The 20,285-nt window shown below is 57.6% G+C and overlaps 1 protein-coding gene across 50 annotated transcripts in view; it reads right to left on the bottom strand.

Annotated features, from left to right (window-relative positions):
• NRXN2 (neurexin 2) overlaps window positions 1-20,285 on the bottom strand; it is a 100,124-nt gene that overhangs the window by 60,581 nt on the left and 19,258 nt on the right. For 12 of the 50 annotated variants that reach the window (XM_085009947.1, XM_085009930.1, XM_021082873.2 and 9 more), the window contains 3 exons: window positions 18,431-18,502; window positions 13,899-14,200; window positions 5,344-5,388 (listed from right to left, as the gene is read on the bottom strand). In XM_085009947.1, the coding sequence (XP_084866073.1) occupies window positions 5,344-5,388; window positions 13,899-14,200; window positions 18,431-18,502 (419 nt within the window). The remainder of the gene's footprint in view (window positions 1-5,343; window positions 5,389-13,898; window positions 14,201-18,430; window positions 18,503-20,285) is intronic. The other 38 variants (XM_085009921.1, XM_085009922.1, XM_085009937.1 and 35 more) reach the window with 8 other exon arrangements.

Genomic DNA, 20,285 nt, shown 5'->3' with positions numbered 1-20,285 from the left:
ACGCTCGGCCTCACTGCCTGCGTCCCATCCATGAACCAGCCACCCTGGGAATCTTTGGCAACAGAATCTCAGCCTCCAAGACCACTCTGATGGACGCCTCTCCCGGCCCCAAAGCTCCCAGGAAGAAGCTCTTCCTCGCCCCCATACATACGCTCCTTCCAGCCCGCCTGAGCCACTCGGCTGCCCTTCTTCCCCACCCGAGGGCTCTCCTCGGCCGATCCATTCAGCCAGCGCACCGGCCTTGGCCCTCAGAGTTAGAAGGACCTAACTGGGGGCCCCTCCTCAGCTCCCCTCCAGACGGAGCGCAGATCTGACCTCGCCCACCACAGCTTTGTGCAAATCACCTGCATGTGGTGCTCCCTCTGGGAAAAGGGCCACCCTGGTCCCTCTCTATCTGTCCCTGTGCTGTAGAGCCACCCTGGCCCGGGCTGGGGAGGGGGGAGTGGGAGGCAGGGGAGGTCGGCCTGCAGGTGGGGGAAGGAGAGGGAGAAAGGGGGAGACCGGGTAGAAAGGAAGCCCAGGGGCAGGGGGTGGAGGAAGGTCTCTGGGGAAGGCAAGGAGGGAGATGACTGAGATTAGTAAAACCCGACTGTTCCCTCAGACAAATCAAAGTCCAGACACAAAAATGGCAGGTTCGTTAGTAAAAGCAGGAAACAGGGGAATTATTTCCCCGGTCCCCCTCCACCCCAGGGGTTCATGATGCCCCTGCCCCCCAACCCCCCCGCGCAGCTTCTGGAAGGGGAAGGGCCGGCGGGGGAAGAGGGCAGGGGGGGCATGCGACACAGAACAGCCACTGCAGCTAGGACACGTGCGGGTTAGAGGGCGAGGGTGGGGCCCGGCCCAGCAGGAGCGTGGAGAGAAAGGCAGCCACAGGTGGGAAGGCATGCGGGGCCGGGGGCACAGGGAGCAGCAGAGATGGAGGCGAAAGAGCTGCAGGGGTGCAGGAAGGAGAAGCTTCCTTTCCCTGGAGGAAGGGAGAGGGGCCACCATTAGGACAGAGACATGTACAGGCTGAGAAAGAAAGGAAAGGGACGTGAGACTCAGACCTTCCTCACCGGAGCGTGACCCAGACACTCATTGCCACTGCCCATTCGCCACCGATCACTGACCCCAGACACACCTGCTCACACACCACAACCACCTGAGAGCGGCGCGAGGGACACTTGACGGCTCCTCTCCCAGCAGCAGCCTCGGCATCCTCAGGACCACGGCTAGCGCCCGACACAGCAGCGCCTCTGCACCCAACCCACGCCAACCTGTCCACTCAATACAGACTGCGGCCTGAGTGAGGCTGAGCAGGGCAAGAGGAATGAGCCACGGCCCCACCCAGGAAGAACCGTGCCCAGCCCAGCAAGAGGGGAGGGAGCAGAGAAGACGCAGGAGCCCACTGCCAGGCCTCTGCTCCATTCCCCAGGAGCAGGGGAGGGGGCGGCTGCAAGGGTGGGTGCTCAACCCTCCCTGCTGACCCCAGCTCTCTTCTGCTCTGCTCTGCTCGGCTGACTCCTCCTGAGGCGGGCTGCTAGGATGTGAATCCAGGTCCGGATCACAGTTCCCCCAACCCAGGGCACTCCATGCACACCAGGGCACTCCATGCCCACCAGGCCCCAGGGGGGGAAAGGCTGAGGAAGAGGAGGGCACCCCTCTGGCATCATCTGGAGCCTTTTCCAGCTCCCTGCTGTGATCACTGACCTTCTTGGGAGGGGGATGACTGGGGAGAGAATAAGACTGAGGGCAGGCGTTTTTAACTTGTAGGTTAGGTGGGCTTTGGAGTCAGGAAACCCTTGGCATTGTATGCAAACTACTTCAATGGGACTCTTTTTTTCTTGTGAGTCCACTGCTGTCACCAAATTCTCAAAAGCCTCATGAGCCACGGAGGTTCAGAACAATGAGTTTAGGAAGAAGGTCCTGGCCTGCCCTTGGGACTGAGAGCATGGGGCTGGAGAGGGGTGGCCTAGGGAGGGTGTGCAGCCCTGTTCTGTGTTTGAGTTCAGCCATCTGTTTGGGGTGGAGAGATGCTAAAGTGAGCAAAGGGTTAGAAACACACAAGGAAGCTGATCTCCCAGCAGTCACAGCCCCGCAGTGAATCCTGATGACTGGATTTGATCAAGTTTGGGAATAGAAACTTCAGGTTGGAAATCCTGAGTTCTCCCTTGGCCCTTACCATCTTCCAGAACAAGCTCATTTTCCTCTCTGACTCTCACCTGTAAAGGGGGTTTCACAACTCACTTCACTCCTGCTTCTCCCAGCCTTACCATGAGGATCAAATGAGATCAATCAAGTGAAAGCACTGAACTCTTCCGTGACTTGCTATGTAACCACAAGCCTTCTTGGGCCTCAGTGTCCCCATCTGTTAACTGGGTATAATTTCAGCCTGCTGCCTGCAATCCAGGCATTCATTGGGATAAATGCTATTCAAAAGGTGAGGGCCATTTAGAAAAAGCAGAGCCCCCAGGGTTAAGTACAGAGGACCCTTCCTCGAGCCTGACCACCCCCGACCCAAACCTCTCCACTGGTTGGCCTTTTTGGTCCGTATCCACACTCTCCCCAAAGGAGAGATGCTCAAATGACAAGAGTCCATAGAAACGAGTTAGTGAAAACAAATGCAAAACCCACCAGAGCCCGGCTGAGGAATGCCTGGGAGCCAGAGTGGGCTGGACCTCGTCTTTTCTTGGTGCCAGGTCCTCTAACTTCACTCTTGGCCTGAAAGAGTTGATCCCTGGGACAGGTGTCCAAGGGCTTATGAGGTAACCCAGGCCATCAAGAGGCGCCAGCTCTGCTCATCAACCAATGATGCTCACGCCAGAAAGTGTGGGTTCAGAGACTCCGAATTTAACAGGGACTTTCCTTGCCAGGGCTAAAACCTGACGGAGCTGTTTGCCTCTTGACCAGCTCAACCAAATCACTCCATCTTTCCTCCTCCTTCCCAGGCTCCATTCCCGGGGGCATTCTGGGGTTTCGTGTAGTTATTTTGGGACGGATTCCCAAGAAAGGATAGTAATGGGCTCTCCAGCGGGGCAGGAGGGGCTGTATTCTCCAGGGTTTGCTATGGGAAGGGAATTGCTTCTTTACAAAACATCCCTGCCCTGGAAACACGGAGATAATCAGTTCACATTTTATAAAGCTTAATAAAATTATCACTCCCTTTGCAGAGTCCAGATGCTGCTTCCACTGCCATTCCCCTTCTTGATTGTCACATTGACCCCATGGCATGGGTATTGCGGGTCTCTCAGCTGCCCGTTTCATAGATGAGGAAACAGTGTTAGCCCCAGTTCACCCCGTTTTTAACTGAATTGGGACTAGAAGGAAAGTCTGAGGGGCCCTGATTCTCAGATGGTATTCCCCAGGGGCTGGATTTATCTCGGCTCTCTTCCATTCCCAAAGTCGCAGGCTGGCTGTCCAGGGAAGCTCTGTAAAGAAAGCGTTGCAAATGTCCAGCTCCTAACAGGGCACTTGAGTGGCCCAGCCTGAGGGTAGGGGGGTGGGAGGCAGCAGTGAACTCCTAGAAGCAGCAGCTGGAGAACAGGGCCTGTGGAGGGACTGCCACATGGCTCCGCTGAACACTGAACACTGGGATGACGGAGTGGCCAGATGAGGTCTTGGACTGGGGAGGGCTAGGATGGCCGTGGCCATGGACATGAGCTCAGGGAAAGGGCAAAGGACAGGACGACTATAGGTCTGCATGTGCAGGGCCACATGGCCCTGGGAAGGCATCAGGACAGCCCAGACGTGGCCTCAGAGGCAGAGCCTCCTGGGGAGATGGGGCAAGCCGCTCAGACCGGGAGCCCCACTCATCACGCTTCCGTCCTCTCCAGCCAGGCAGCTACGCACGGACCCAGGAGGCTGGGGAGGCCAAGCAGCTGCCCCCAGAAGCGCGGGCCCCATGGGAGCCGACACTTCCATCTGCAGGGTCCCCAGCCTGGTGCTCAATCACTCTGCATTATTAATAGGCGATGACTAACCGCCTGCTGCCGCAGAGCCAGGACCGGGCGGGCAGGAGGGGATCCCAGGGGATGGCGCCCGGGCCTGCAGCCACACACTGCAAGGCGAGGCGAGGAGCGAGGGGCCAGCCTCAGCCTCTGCCTGCTCCTGCCCCCTGCAGCCCACAGCCCACCTCCCCCAAGCCCTCTCCAGCTCAAGACACAGTCACGCAGCCCCCAGCGCACGCCAGGGTTTACACTTGCAGAATCACCAGCAGAGTCTCACAAACACACGGTACAGGCGCCCACAAACGCCCCCTAAATGTCACACCAACATTTACACACAGTCGCACCCACACACCAACACAGCAGCTGCGTTTACACAGACACCCACACCAACACTCACCAGGACTGAGCCCAACCCAAACAGAGGGGCTTGGCGACACCTCTACCCTGACTTCACCCGGGCTGGGCCTCCTCCTGTCACCCCCTCAACAGGGAAGGAAACCAACCCTGGTCAGAGGCCATGCCGGACAGGCGAGGGGGCAGAGGGGGAGGGAGATGGAGGGGGAGGGAGACAATGGGAGACACGGTGTTAGTCAGAGCAGCAGAGCGGGGCTGGGAACTGGACGCTGTCCCTGGTGGGGGGAAAAGACCATTCATGCCATGCAAGATGTGGGGGACACGGAACCAGGACCCCTCGAGGCTGAGAAGGGAGGGAGGGGGTGCCACTCTTCCCTGGCAGCCAGCATGGGGCAGCCCCCAAATCCGCCAAGGAGCTCTGGACTGGAGCCCCCAAGCCCCCCCCCCCCCGCCCCGTGCAACCTGTGGCGCTGGCTGCCACTGGAGGTCTCACCCCCGCCCCCTCCCCCAACTCCAGGGGCCTGTCCAGGAGCCTGACAGTGAGCAGAGCATAGCATGTCATGGGATGGTGTTTTCCATGGATTTTCAGGAGACCAAGAAAGAAACTAAATCAAAGAAAAAAAAAAAAAAAAACGAGGGGGTGGCGGTGGGGGCAGAAAAGGAATAAAATAAAGCAATAGAAATAAGCAGCCTGGCATCGGGGCTGGTCTAACCAGAGCTGGTGAACATGGGGCCTGCCCCCAGGTCTCTCTGGCCAGGAATCTGAATTCAGGAGTGGGGATTAGGATAGGGATGAGCCAAATTCTTCCATTTCTGTTTGTCTTTTGGATTTGAGTTTGGGCCAAAAAAAGAACGTAAAGGGAAAGAGGGGAAAACGAAAAGAGAGAGAAGCAAAATCTAAAGATTGTCCAGGACGCAAAAAAACAAACAAAAAAAAAAAAACCACAATTGGAAGAGCAAAACAACCAAAACCAAACGGGGCAAGGAAACCAAAGAGGAAGAATCGAACAGTTAAAAAAACCCACGGCAAACCAAACGGTAAGACAATTAGAGTGATATCTACCAGATAATGCAGTTTGTTTACCATAGCGTGTCCAATGCCTGCGTGCTTCACCGGAGATATGGGGGAGGGGTGGGGGGGGTCAAAGAAAACAACAAAGACGACGACAAAAGAACAGAACGGAAAGAACAGAAAAAGAAAATGACCAACTGTGAAACTCAAGGAAGGAGGAAAAATATATATCCATATATATTTGGTTGTCTGTTCAGACCCTCCCACCTTAAGTTCCGCTGAAATACTTTGTTGTTTAAAGAAAATTAAATTAGAGTGGGGGGGGGATAAAACACACACACACAGCAAATCCCTTCTTCTCCCAGTCCCCACCCCCACCCCGCTCTGGATTCCTCTCCCCTCCATCCCCTCCCGGAAGAGCCGGCTGCAGAGAAGGGGAAACAGTTAAAGACCTTGGTTAGTAGAGAAGAAAACAACAAAAGAGCTGGACCAGGAAAGCAAAGACTTGGAGATGGCGACATTCCGCAGATGAGACAGAAAGGTTAGTTCGGTTTTTCACTCATACCTTGTCCCGCCTGTCCCTGCCCATCCCCGGGTCCCCCGGGTTGTAAGCGTGTTAGTAACACACACAGAGTCGGCAACGGGGTTTTCCAACAGAGGGTGAGGGGGGAAGGCAGGTTAAGAAGCAGACCCAGTTATGCAGGATTAGTAAGTCCTATGGGCTGAAATGTTAGGGAGCTGAGGGGAAGGGAGGAGGGGAACGGGGGAGTGAGAAAGGCAAGGGCTGTTGACTCTGGTCATGGATGGGTTTGTCGGCTAACTGGTCAACCAGACGGCTTTCCAGAGACCTGGCTAAAGAGCCAGTTGGGGCTGGCCAACTGGCTGACCAGTGACCATGTTGAGTTAATGGGTTAACGGGTTGGTGACGGTCCCGCTGGCCATCAGCCCGGGAGAAGAATGGCTGAGGCCCCTAGAGCATCCCAGGACTGGCTAGAATGAGAGGCAAGTTCATTTGGAGGCAAAGGGAAGGGGTTTCCCAGGAACACTGGAGGAGAGAGAGGTGTCTGCTTTTCCTGGGGATGGAGGCTAGCAAATAGATCCAGGGGGTCGTGGGGGGGGGGGCAGCTTTTCTTTTCTTTTCTTTTCTTTTTTTTCCCCTGTTTCTCTTCCTTGAGAAAGGAAGAGAGAGTGAGTCACCACCGGAACAGGGAAAAGGAAACTCTGCCCTCCACAGACTGGCAGAGGGCTCACCCGCACATCATACCGAATCATCCCCCACCCTCTGCCCTCTCCTCCCCTTCTCCCCGCCACAGCTGACGCCGCCTTCCTGCCTAACTTGACTTTTCAGAGCCCACCTTTCCCCCCAATTTCCCCTGGTTCTTTAGTCACCCCACCCCCATTCCCTTAGGTTCCTCTGGGCACAGCTCTTCCTCCCAGAATGAAGCCCCCACCCCCCTACCCCCACCCCCACCCCGCAAGTCCCTGGAACTGATCAGGTTTCCCAGCAGCTCAGCCTCCTTTCATGCACATCCATAGACCCCTGAGACTCCGCTCCCACAGCCAACACCAAAAATTCACTCCCCCCACAGACCACACCAGAAAAAGGGACGCAGGGGTCCACCTACCTCTAAAATCCCTTACACCTCCCTGTAGCTAGAAACCAGTTTCTTCCACCCTAGACTCTAAGCACCCCCCACCCCATGTGGCTCTAAGTTCATTATCTCGCCTCATGGTCAAAGACAGCAGCTACAACCACCTTCCAAACGACGCTGGTCTTTGGGGAGGGGAAGTCAAAGGGCTGAGGCAGCTTCACTTCGCGTATCAGACATGGAGGGACACGATTACTTAATGTCCCTTAAACCGGAAACGGCACACCCAAGAATGTGACTGTGTGGGGAGAGGTCTTCTAGGGACAGATCCATTAGTTAGAGAGCTATAACCAGTGGGCACAGGACTAAATCAGGAAGACAATTAATAAGGGCCTCGTGTAATTAAAAATAACAGAATTCAATATTTAGCAGCTAGAAGAAGTGTTGAATAACCAATATTAATTATTAGTGATGCAGAAGCCGTTTACATCGCAGGAAGACAAGAATCCAATTGCGGGTGCAAGGACTCACAGCACGGGGGTGACGGGTAGCACAAGGATCGGTCCTATCGGCTGGTAGGACTGTCAGGAAATGAAGAGACCAACTAGTCAGGACAAGGAACAACTAGCTTCAGGGCAGCTAAACCAAAGGCACCAGACTTGTCTGGTGTCACCGCACCAGTCAAACAAGGTGGCAGGAGGCAGGGGTAAAGCGTTGGGGCCAAAAATTCAACTACTGCTCTTTTTGAATTAGAACTAGAGACGAAAATCAAGAAAGAATAGTTTTCAGCTTTCATGGACAATTTCAATTCTTAACAAGTAAAAGAGCGATTTAAGAAACAAGGTTGAGAGGGAAGAAAGGTGAGTTCAAAGCCTTCCGCTGATGTGTTGAGAGATCTGGGCTTCCTCTGATAAACAGCGAGGTTTCGGGGGGCGGGGGCGGGGGGGACAGGCCCTTCCAGACCTAGGGATTGAGGCTCCAGAATCCAGTCCATGGTGATCATACCAGAGGGGTCAACTGTGGCCAAATGCTAGAAGGGAGCCTGCCCCCCCACCCTGGCACCTGCGACACCGCAGCCCACGCCTTCCAGAAGGCCGGGATCTGGAGAGCGGAGCTTCAGGCTGACAGATGAGCGAGGAAGGCTTTTCCCCACAGAAACAGCAAGAGAGCGACACTGCCCGACAAGAAGGGAGGGCATCACGTCACAGGCGGAGAAGTCGGTCATTACAGCAAGTGTAACTGACCATGACCGAGGGCCACCGGACAAAACTTGACCCCGTCTCCACCTTGACCTCTCGGCGTAGGTCCATCCCCCACCCCCGAAAGTCCGGAGGGGGGCTGCACACAGCACACAAATCTGGATGGAGGCAATCTCTGCAGAGCCTGAGCAAGAGCAGCGCAGGACAAAGAGGAGTCTTCGCCCCCCAGGGACAAGAGGGGCGTGTTTTTCCCAGCAGAACATTCAGATGGTTCAAGATTTGGCAACATCCGCGAATGGCGGGACTGCAAGACCCCCTAGTATTGGGCGCCAGGGCTCACAGCCGGGCACCCGTGGGGACAGGGAAAGGGAGTGACTCTGAGGTCAGACAGATTGTCGTTCTTCCGCTTTCTACTGCACAGCCTTGGGCCGGCTCTTCGACCGAGTTGCCATCTCGTTGGTGGAAAGGGAGTGCCTCCCACTTCACAGGACTGTTAGGAAAGTTAGGCGAGATACCAAAGGGAAATGAGACCCATGAACACGGCGCCAGTGGAGAGAGGCGACGGTGAAGGTCCTGCAGAAACACTGAGGAGGGAGCGGGAGAGGAAAGTGAGTAGGAGTTTCTCCCAGGGGACAAGAGGTGGTTCTGGGCTCGTGTGAAGTTAGATCTGCCAGCTCCTTGTGTCCAAAACCTCACCCTCTGGTTCAAGAAAGAGCCCAGGATTTCCTTGGTGGCCTAGCGGTCAAGGATTCAGCATTGTCCCTGCTGTGGCTTGGGTTGGATCCCTGGCCCAGGGAACTTCTGCATGCCATGGGCTCTGCCAAAACAAAAGAAACAAAGAAAGAAAGAGCCCAGATGAACAGGCAAAAAAGCCACAAAAACAAAGAAAACATTCAAGAGTTGCTGGTATTAAGCCCTCAAAAAGCTTACCACCTCAGAGTTCCTGTTGTGGCTCATCAGTAACAAACCTGGCTAGCATCCATGAGGACGCGGGTTCGATCGATCCCTGGCCTCGCTCAGCGGGTTAAGGATCCGGCTTTGCCACAATCCGTGGCGGAGGTCGAAGACACAGCTCAGATCTGGTATTGCTGTGGCTGTGGTGTAGGCCAGCAGCTCAGCTCCAATTCGACCCCTAGCCTGGGACTTTCCATATGCCATGGGTGCAGCCCTAAAAGGACAAAAAAAAAAAAAAAAAAAAAAAAAAAACCTTAGCACCCAGAACTGGAGAAAAGACGTGAGCACAAATATGGACCACACAGACAGAGTGTGATGATAGGGCCAGAACACAGCAAAGAGGGTCACCAGCCAGGGGGCTGGGAGGACAAAGGAAGGCTTTATTTTATTTTATTTTATTTATTTATTTATTTTTTAAGGCAGCATCCACAGCATGTGGAAGTTTTTCCCAGGCTAGGGGTTGAATCAGAGCCGCAGCTGCCAGCCTACACCACAGCCACAGCAACACTGGATCCAAGCTGTATCTACCACATGCACTGCAGCTTGTAGCAATGCCTGATCCTTAACCCACTGAGAAAAGCCAGGGATCAAACCTGCATCCTCATGAACACTATGTCTGGTTCTTAATCCACTGAGCCACAAGGAGAACTTCTATTTTATCTTTTTTTTTTTTTTTTTTTTTTTATGGCTACAACTGCAGCATATGGAAGTTCCCAGGCCATGGATTGAAGCCAAGCCACAGTTACAACCTACACCACAGCTGCAGAAACACCGGATCCTTTTTAACCCACTGTGCGTCAAGGCCAGGGATCAAACCCACACCTCTGCAGCAACCCAAGAGGCTGCAGTTGGATTCCTAATCCGCTGTGACACAGCAGGAACTCCCAAAGCAGTCTTTATGAGAAAGGTGGCAGTTAAGCTGGGCCCGAATGATTGGAGGAAAAAAAACCCACAACTAACAATAATGGTGGCAGGGAGCCCTCGGGTGCTCGCGTAATGCCCAGCCTGGGCAGCACCGCAGCCGCAAAGGCCCTCTCACTTTGTGCACAGAGGTTACAGAACTTGCATCAAGTCACTCAAACCAGTGGCAGAGCTGGGATTTGAACCCAGTTTGTCTGACTCAAACCCCAGCAGTACAGTTTCACCCAGAAGGGGGGTGAATGGTGGTATCAGAGGGGACGGTGCAGGAACGAAGAGGGACGCTAGGGAAGCCAGTGTAGACGGGGTAGGCTGAGCTGCACAGTTAGGCCGGAAGAGGGGTGACAGGCCAGAGAGGCAGGGCGGCCTCGGCTGGAAGGTGGGGGAGGGAGGCCCAAGTGCCTGAAGACGGGGCCCCATCCTTAGGGGGTTACCTCCTTAGGATCTGGGGGGCTCCTGACAGTCTCCACTCTGGGCAGGAGGAGCGCCACGAGCTATTCTGGGTGCCAGCTTGTCTTCCAGAGCTGGAGCTGGTTGGTGGTGAAATGGCTTGGCACCCAGCTTGCGGGGTGGTGGGAGGCATGCTAGGTGGGGGAGGGGAGTGGGCACAGGATTCAAGATAGTCCTCAGGGAATCCTCAGAGGGACTCATTCCTGCAAAGATCCCCCAGGAGGCACCCCGGAGCTCAGGGTCCTCAGGCTGGGTTTGGAGGGAGAGAAGAGTGGAGCGAGGTGTGGTCTCAGGCCCCCTCCCATCCCCGACCGCAGGTTCCAGGAGCCTCTGGATGATTCCAGGGATAAGTACCTGGTTCAGAGGAGGGGGTGAGTTCAGCCTCCTTCCAGGCTTGGGAACTGGCCTCTCGACCCACTCCCAGGACTGCAGAACCAGGAGGAAGGGAGACCCTCGGGGCTTGTCCCGGGCAGGCTCTCCCCAGGAGGGTCTCCCCACCAATGGAATCACTTGGGAGAAAGGGCCTGGAACCCCGTGCCCTCTGATCCACCATCTACCCTAAAGGCGGAGGCAGATGCCATGTTCTTATGTCACCCCTGTCCTGGCTCCTGGCCACGCCCAGCATCACCCCTCACATCACAAAAGGATCTTTCCAATCCCAGGACGCCACTGAGCCCCCAAATCAACATATCTGCACAGCGTTTCTCCCCCTTGGCGCTACTGACATTTGGGACCAGGTAAGTCTTTTTCTCTCTTTTTCCTTTTTTTTTTTTTTTTTTTTCTGTTTTTTTAGGGCCGCACCTGTGGCATATGGAGGTTGCCAGGCTAGGGGGTCAAGTGCGAGCCGTAGCCTCTGGCCTACACCACAGCCACGCCAGATCCAAGCCCTGTCTGCGACCTACACCACAGCTCAGGTCAAGGCTGGGTCTTTAACCCACTGAGCGAGGCCCGGGATGGAACCTGCATCCTGATGGATGCTGGTCAGATTCGTTACCACTGAGCCACAACGGGAACTCCAGGGCCAGAGAATTCCTAGCTGTGGGCTGTCCTGTGCATTATGGGATATTCGGCAGCATCTTGGCCTCTACCTGCTGGACGCCAGCGGCACCCTTCCCAAGCTATGACAATCCAAAATGTCTCCAGGCATTGCCCAATGTCTCCTGGGGGACACTGCCCTCGGTTGAGAACCTCTGCTCAATAAATTGCGAGAGGCCCTGAAAGGCAGGCACTCAAAAGACCTGATGAGGATGAACTCGGCCACAGGCTGGGCCCTGAGCAAGGGCAGTGGACCCAGAGCACAGCCCCGGGGCTGCCCTTCCGTCGCCCCCACGGTCACGATGACCATAACAGGGCTGCACTGCACCTTTGTGGACGTGGACTGGCGTCACATCAGTCTCTCCAGACACGCTTCCTAAAGCGAGCTCTCAGTCACAGGCTTGGCACCGACACCCTCTCTGGCCCTGAAGGCCTGTGTCTGGGTCAGCATGACCTGGCTCTGCTCTGATCCATCCTCCCAGGGGGAAATGGTCTCCATCAGTCACCAGCGTGGACCCAGGACTGCGAGCCCCGGGAAGAGGCTGCGGGTCACTGTCCACATTCGCTGCTGCAGAGGCCAGGCCTCACCCCCTAGACTGTTTAAGATTCCTGCCGCTCAGTTGGTACTTGTGTGACCTGACTTTTAAGAGACTCATCCTGTCTCAAGAGCCAGAGGCCTGGGAGGGTGGGGACCACGTCTTTTTCTCCCTCGGTACCCAGAACAGACGGGCAACATACTGGCCAAAGGACACGTGGGTGGGGACTCTGGGCGCGGGGCATCTTGGCCCAAGGCAACAGTGCCAACGGACAGCCTTGGTCCTGCGGAGGGAATGCCAGCAGGAAGGCAACTCCGCCCACCGCTGCAGTAAAATGGGGGTGGCACCTAAAAGGGTGACAAAGGCACACAGACGCAGGTTCGCTCAGACAGCGGTGACAACAGAGGACAGGCCCCCAGCTAGGTCAGGGGCTGATGCCACGGGAAGAGCCCTCCCCAAGGAGGAGCGCCACTCTCCAGGGCAAGAGGCACGCACCAAGAATGAGTGCCTGGGCAGGAGCCCAACCACAACAGGGAGCAGCAGGCTCGGAAAGAGCAGGCGGATGAGTCACCGTGTCCTCCCAGCAAGGGGGAGGCACTCAATGAGGGGGGCTCCCCATTAGATCATCACTCAGTGGGTGGGAGAAGAGCAGGTAGGAGGAGTGCGAGGTCAGCCGGAATCCCCCCCCCCCCCCCGCCAGTGGGAGGAAGCGGAGGACAGAGAAGGGGACCATCCATGATGGCGAAGAGGAGGGACAAGGGAAGTTCAGGAGACACGGAGAAGATACCGAGTAAGAGAAGGGCTGCCAACCAGCACAGACGAGCCTCTGCTGCCATGGATGCTCCGGGTTCCTGGGGCGGAGCTGGAGGAGCATCCCTGCCCCCAGCGGCAAGAGAAGTGGTAGACTTGGCAGAGAAGGACCAGCCAGAGCCTGGGCCCTGGGCCCCAGGTGCTGAGTGAGCAGGACAAGGAGTCAGGAGGGGGAGCCAGGGGCCGCAGAGGCTGCACAGCCACCTCTCCTGCTTTCCAAGAAGGGACTGGCTTAGATGCTGTCAAGCAGAAACCCAACCAGAGAGAGAGCCCCACCAGCGGTAGCCACGCTGGGCCTTGTGGGAGGCGAAGAGGCCACTAAGAGGACAGAGGTGATGCCTGGAAGCATCAGCATCACCCCTGGCCCCAGGGCGGGGGACGTCTGGAAACTGAGAGGACGCAGAGGAGAAGCGCCCCATCCTACCTGCAGGGACCAACCCACAAGTCTTCTGAGTGCCTGCCTGGCCTGGCAGCTGCGGAAAGACAGCCGTGGACCCCGACAGGAGGGGACAGGAGGGAGACTGGCTGCCCAGAGGAGATGCAGGACCTAGCACCCTCTCCAGCCCCCTCTCCTGCTCACACCTGCTGCCCAGACCTTGCTCCCACCCCAGCCCTGCCTCTGCCCTGGAAAAGCCCCACCCGAGGGAGGGCGGCCCCACCTCGTCCCACAGGGCCCAGGCTTTCTTCCGGACACCTGTTCCATCAGGACAGAGTCTCCCCATCCTGCAGCACCCCAGGGCCCACCTTTTCAGGCTCTATCGCACCCTTCCCATCCCCCGAATCACCCTCCTGCCAGAGCACCTGATTCTCAGCCTCGGCCCCTGAAACCCCAGCAACGACCATCAGTCTGAGCCCCGCTCTTCCTCTTCCCTCCGGCTCTGGCCCTGGGCAGCTCTGTGCCTCCTCCCTAGTGCCACATCCTGATTCTTGAAGCCCGCCAGCTGTGGTCTCGCTCCTGGGCCCTCATAGCCGCCCTTGAAGCCTCAGTCCTCTTCAGAACCACGCCTTGCTGCCCGGCCCTGAAGCCTCACACCTGGAGCCCAGGCAGCCCCCTCCCCTCACTGCCACCTGCCGCAGACGCAGCTGGCCCCCTGTCTTCTTCTTGCTCCCCCTACCTGGCGCAGGTTTCGGGTGACCCGGACGTCGTGCCAGGCGTTGTCGTTGAACTTGCCATTGACGGGTTCCACAAGGGCCTCAAAGGCTCCCGAGCCCAGGTTGATAACCAGCCAGACGGCCCCGGACTTGAGGGAGAGGTTGACGTAGTCGGCCGACTTGCCCGTGTGCAGCATCAGCCCGTTGCGCTGCAGGGTGCGAAAGGCCAGCGTGATCTCGTCCGTGCTGCTCTGGATCGGGTTGTGTGACAGGTCGTAGCAGAAGAACTCATTGCCTTTGAAGGTTGCCACAAACTCCTCCTTGCCTGGACGCCACGGTGGGGAAACGGGAGAGGGCTGAGTGGGGCAGGGCACCCAGACCCTCCTTCTTCCCCTCCAGCATCCCAGGCGCAGGACCTGGCCACCCGGGGCCCCTCGGTCCCAACTGCAGGCTGCAGGCCCTCTCCCCTCCCCCCACCTGTCCGCCCTCCTCTCTGGACGCTGCCGTCTTTGCTGCCAGGAGTCAGCTTCCCCCATGTCTATTTCCAAAGAAATAGGAGGCTGCAAAGTGGCTCTCACACTGACAGCTGACAATTAAGCTGCCACAGGGCCAGGAGAAGCAGACATGGGCACTGTCTCCTCCCCCACCAGCCCTCCATCGGCCCCTCCCCTTCACAAAACGGTGTGGAAGAGAAACAGGGTGCTGCGCCCGACTTCCTCCTGGGGGTGCCCCTATGGCGAGGGCACCAAGGGGCGCCTGAGTGCAGCCCACCGCCCACTCCTGCCTCTTCTCCAATGATGGCCGTTCTCTGGACAGTTTCAGGCCTCACTACATGGGATGGGACTCGCAGGCCTGCCTCACAGCAGTGAGCAGATGAAGAGGAAGGGTGGGAGGAGGCAGGGGAAAGACACACGGGAGGGCGATGCAGGGGACAAGGATGTACACCAGGAAGCAGGGGGCCACTGGGCGGCCACCCTGCCAGCCGTCACCCCCACCACCAGTTTCCTAGCCCACCGGGAGAGGCAGCACAGACAGGCCCTAGGCAGAGAGCCCCCGAGGGTCCCCAGAGGGCAGGTGTGGGACCCCTGCATGCCAGGAGGTGGCCGGGGGCCTGGCCACTGCACATGTGTGTGTGTGCACACGTGTGTAAGCACCTGGCACAAGGCTCCTTCCACTAGCATTTTTTTAACAGAATCAAAAAACAGCTGGGGGGCCGTAGGGATTTCTTGCGTTGTGTTAGTGGGTGACAGTGGCTCAATGGAGGGAAGCCGGGATCCCAGCTCTACACCTTCACAAGCCAGAGCCCACACAGAGGGAAGAAAACGGGCCGAGGAGTCAAGGGAACACGGAGGACCTGGACTCGCTTCTCCTCCCAGCAAGTGGTGGCACACCCGCTCGGCCTGCCCCCTCGCAGGGTGGACGAGGGGTAACAAGCCGGCCGGTCAAGGGCCTTCATGGAGTGCAGAGGCTCTCAGCACAGGCCCCTGGCCCAGGAAGAAGCAGGGCCCAGTGCCGGGGGCACATGAGACCCTCGGAAGGCACCTGCCGTCCTGTGGGCCAGGCCCGGGCCACAGGCGCCGGCGTGGATGCCGTGGCTCTCCAGGCGCGTCTCCTGCAGATGCCTCTTCCCTGCACAACAGCCCCACTCTCTCGCTCCGGGCAGGCTGCCCACAGGCTCAGTCCTCACTGCCTCCGGATGCCAAGGCACCAGCTGCTGCCCCAGAGCCTGGCACTGCACTCACTGCAGCTGGCAAAGCCCGGTTTCCTGAGGCCACAGGGCAGCGAGGCTGGTGGGGGCCCAGGTCTCATCGGGACAGCGGGAAGCCCGCTCTGCTTACCTTAGGGCTCCAGAGGGGAGGGCCAGGAAACGAAGAGGAGTCAAGCGGAGACAAGAAGGGGAAAGTGGGGAAGAATGGTGATGCGAGGGAGGCCACATGGAGGAGAAAGATGGACCATCAGGGACAGAAGGGGATGGAGACGGCTCGGCGCTGCGAGGGAGCACGGGGTGGTGCAGGGAGCGATCTGGGTAAAGACTAGGAGCGAGCAGCAGGGACAGGTAAGGGTGGTGGGAAGAGGGCCAGCAAGGAAAGGGGGACAGAGACCTCCAGGGAATGGAAGCCAAGGGTTTCTCAGGGCCTTGCTGTTTCCATAGCAACCAGGCCTGCTGCCCAGGCACTGGCAGAGCTCGGGGGGTGGGTAGGGTGGCTCAAGGACCAGAACAGGGAACGTGATTGACCTTGGGTTTGGTTTGCTACGCGTCCTAGTCCCTCCCAGAAGCCAGGCCTCCCCTCCCATTCCCTCACCTCACTGCAGTCACAGAAAATATCATTAAAGGGAGAGTCGAACAGAAAGAAAGGAAAGAATAAGGCAACCACGTGAAAAAGTGATCGGGACAGAACAAAAGAGGCCAGTAAAAAGGAAAAAGGCAGGCGGAGGGCTGGACCACGGCTGCCAAGGCAAAGTGGAGAAACGAGGCCGTTCCTCGACCCCTCGGGGCTCGGCTCCAGTCTCCCAGGAGAGGAGGCAGAGCCAGCCACACCGGAGCTGGAGTCTATAGGATCTCCAATGCCCATCGCCAACAGAGATGCCCAGAGAGAGAAAGGGGCCTGGAGTGGCCAGAGGGAGCCGGGAAGAACTGGAGGAGAGCATCAGAAAACAGTAAATGTGAATAAGAAAACCCAAGGGCAGCGGGAAGGATAGAGACAGCCCCTGAGGGGGGAGGGGGTAGCAGGACCTCTAGGGATTGAGGGGGGCTGCCCTGCCCACCCAGCCTAGAACAGCACAACCCAGATCTGAAGGGCTAGACCCGAAGCAGCAGGGGGCACTCTCCCCCATCTCGATGACCCCGGAACTACAACTCCCAGCAGCACTTGAACAGTGGCAGCCCCTGACAGCCCCTGGCACTGGAAGAGGGGCATCAGGGCTGATTCTTACCTTCCACCGTGGGGGAGTGTGGAGCCCCACAGGTGTCCCCAGGCAAGCTGAATACAACTAGAGACCCATTGTTGTGGTCCTGGCTTTCTAAAGGCCATGCCGGGCAGAGTAGCTGCCACCTTTCCAGGCCCAGCTCAAAGCCCTCCTCTGAGAAGGGCTCCAGCCCCCTCAGCCCCTCCCTACTCTCAAGGCTACAGCTATCTGTTCTGCTCATCTGGCACTTACTGCTTAGTAACATCTTGTACTGCTCCCTTGAGAGGAAGTGTGATATGAGAAAGAAGACCTGGGCACTAATGCGGGCTCTTGCACCAGCTTTGTGACCTTGGCCAAGAGGCAACATCCCTAAGCCCCAGCTTCCCCCTCTGGACCAACGAGCCAATCACAGGTTGCTGTGGGCCTCCAGAAAGAGATCGGGCCGGGTGAGGCTTCCTAAGCTATAAGCCGTCCCACAGATACACGAGTCTTACACCGGATGTCGCTTTCTGGGTGTGTGTGTCGTGCTGCCTCTCTGCCTAGATCAGTGAATAAATTAACTCCTCTGCACCAAGTCCACACTTTCCCCATCCTTTGCATGAGCCACACTTTATCCTGGTTATTTGTTAGCACGTCAATAAGCCCCTTGAGAGCAGAGCCCATTCACCCCTTTGAAATAAATCTGCTGGGCACACGCCTACATATGTGCCGGGACCCGTGTAAAGCACCAGGGATCTATGAACGGAAATACCCAATCCCTGTCCTCAGGGAGCCCCGCTGAGTGGGGGAGGCAAACAGGTAAAGTGACAGTTCCGATGCCAGGTGGCGTGTGACAGAACGGATGTGTAGACAAAGGGACAGCCAAGCAGCAGTGTCCGGGTTTGCCCGGGGAGTTCGGGGGAGACTTCCAGTGTGGATGGCCTGGCTGCTGTTTCAAGAGTCAGCTGAAAGGGATGCCAAATGGTTGGGGAAGAGGGCAAGGATGGCAGAAATCCAGGCCGACAGAACAGCGCGTACCAAAGCCCGAGACGCGATAGCCCCAGGGCTTGGCACCCACTGGAGCTCCTCAAGGGGTTGCTGCACTGCCTGGCACACTTCTTCGGAAAGAGATTCTCTTAAGAGAGGCAGCCTTGGTGCAGGAATAAAAGGAGCTTGAAACCTACAGCCCTGAGCCAGGATAAAGGGCCCCGGGCAGGTCTCAGAGGCAACGCGAGCATCAGTTTCCTCATCTGTAGACCAAAGGCAAGGAGCCCTTCCACAAGGGGTCGTGAAGGCCCATTTAGGTGACGTGAGTGATACAGACCTATTATAAATGCCACCCCTCCCAACCAGAATCCCCCTGGACTGACACCTAGCGTGGTCCAGAGTTTGATGGTTAAATGGGGGCTGGACCCTGCTGCCTAGCCCCCCCTCCCGGAGAAACAGATTCTTTCTAAGCATCCCTGCTCTGTGGGCTGAACAACTGCCACAAAAAGACATCGGTATTTTAGAAAGAGGGCATCAGGAGCAACTGGGCTCTGGGAAAGAAAGGGAGGTTGGTGGCCCCCAGGGGTGGACCTCAATGGGGGCAGAAGGGGATGTGCCTCTGTTGATCAGCTGGCCTGCAGGGGTGCGGGCTGGCCTCTCTGGGGGTCGTGGGGTCACTGACCTTTTGTCGGCTGGTGCACATCGCCGGCTCCTCCTCTCCCGGCCCCCCCCTCGGAGAACAGTAAGGACCCTACTGGAGAAGCAGAATTGGGGAGTCAGGTGCGGGGCCTACCCAGGCAGTCCCACCCCAGCCTTGAGGTGAAGGAGGGCCCTCTCCAGGGCGGAGGGTCTGCTGGGAGCTACGGGGTGGGGAGCTGTTTTGGGGACTTGCTTGCTTCAGGGCCTCTGGGGAAGGAGCCGGTTGACAAACCAAGAACCATCAGCCCACAGTCCCCATCAGACTCACAACCACCGACTTCCACCCTTTGCCCAGTGGCGGGGAGACTGCGGCGGAGGAGCTGAGGCCTTGCCTGTGGTTCAGGAGCCCCTTCTGCCCGAAAGCATGCAAACAGGCCAGCCCCTGGGTCCTGAGCCCTGAGCTCCTGAGTCCAATTTCCCGCCCATCCTGGCCCCGTTCTGCATCTTTGTTCACACCCGCTCTGCTGGGTCAAGTTCCTGCTCTTGGACTCCCAACAGCCTGACACAGCCCCCTTCTTCCTGAACTGCCCGATGCCCTCTCCTACGCCCAACCCCTCTTCTGCTCTGTGTCCACCTTGAGGCTACCCTGGCCCTCCCTCCACACCCAGCCATTCACTGCAGTGAGCATCCTCCACAGCGCCTTCCTGGCCAGTGAGACCGAGGGGCTTCCTAGGGGCAGGGCTTGTGCCTCCATTGTGCCTTCAGCGGGGCTGCGCCCACCAGGGAGGTCCTGCCCGGCTGGGTCCTCGTGGCTGTGGGAAGGCCCTTCTCCAGGAGGACTTCCCATGCCCCACAGCCCAGCCCTCCAACCCCAGGCCTCCTCTCCAAAGGCCCCCCCAGGCACTTGTTACCATGGCTGGGCTCCAGGCGGCCTGGAGCTCTCCACCCACCCATGCCCAGCAGTTCCTGGCACCACACCTACCACCGGACCCCACAGATGGTTCTTAAGGGGAACTCAAGAATGGAATTTAAAAGTCCCTGTCAGGGCCCGTACGACAACCACAGTGCCAAGTTCCCAGGACTGACACCTGAGCTGTGGCCTTTCAGGGAGTTGGGGGGCAGGGGGGCTTTCTGGATCCTTCAGGTCTTCATCTATGACAAAGCACCCCTGGAACCAGGTGCTGAGAGGCAAGAAGGATGTGAGGGAACCAGCCCTGCTTGGACGTGCTCTTCCCCACACTTCTTGCCATAATCTCACATCCCTACAAGAACCCCAGTTCTCTACCTCCCCAGACCTAAATCCCTCCCCAGTTCCAGATTCAGACTCAGAGGTCTTCATCCTGCAGGCCTCTCCTGCCCAGAGCCTAAGGACCCCCCCCCCGCCCCGTGGACGATGAGCCCCAACAGAGCACCATCCTGGGCAGGGGGAGGGGCGCAGCGCCTGCGGGTCCGCGAGGGGGTCAGGGACAGCAAGGTCCCTGGGTCCAATTTCTGCGAGCTGGGGGATCACTGTCAGGACTCCTGGGCTCGTCTCCAGGTCTGCCGAACACCAGGGCTTTGAAAGATGGTAGGGACTTGGTCGAAGGGAAGCTAAAAATAGATGAGCCGTCCCAAGGGTACCACCAATTAAAGGCTGTGTAATCACTAGCAAGTCACTTCATCTCTCTGGGCCTAAATGTCCTCATCTGTCAAATAGGGTCAAGAGACATCCTCAGACAGCGGCGTGAGCGTGTACCGGGGAGGGGGCGACTGCGGAAAGGGGGCCTCCCGCAGCAGCAGGGGGAGGGGAATGAGGCTGACGGCCATCCTCTTCCTCCAGCCCATGCTTTTCTCTTTGTATTTGGGTTCGCAGAAGAGAAAGAATGATTAGAATGAGTGGAAGGAAATAAAACACCACC

This window comes from Sus scrofa, chromosome 2 (genome assembly GCF_054392235.1).
Source record: "Sus scrofa isolate SSC_HxYL_T2T_F1_AM1 chromosome 2, Sscrofa_HxYL_maternal_Yorkshire_Landrace_v2.0, whole genome shotgun sequence".
In the NCBI taxonomy this organism is placed as follows: Eukaryota; Metazoa; Chordata; class Mammalia; order Artiodactyla; family Suidae; genus Sus; species Sus scrofa.
The sequence above is the reverse complement of the archived record's forward strand: the minus strand, read 5'-3'. Positions and strand labels throughout refer to the sequence as shown.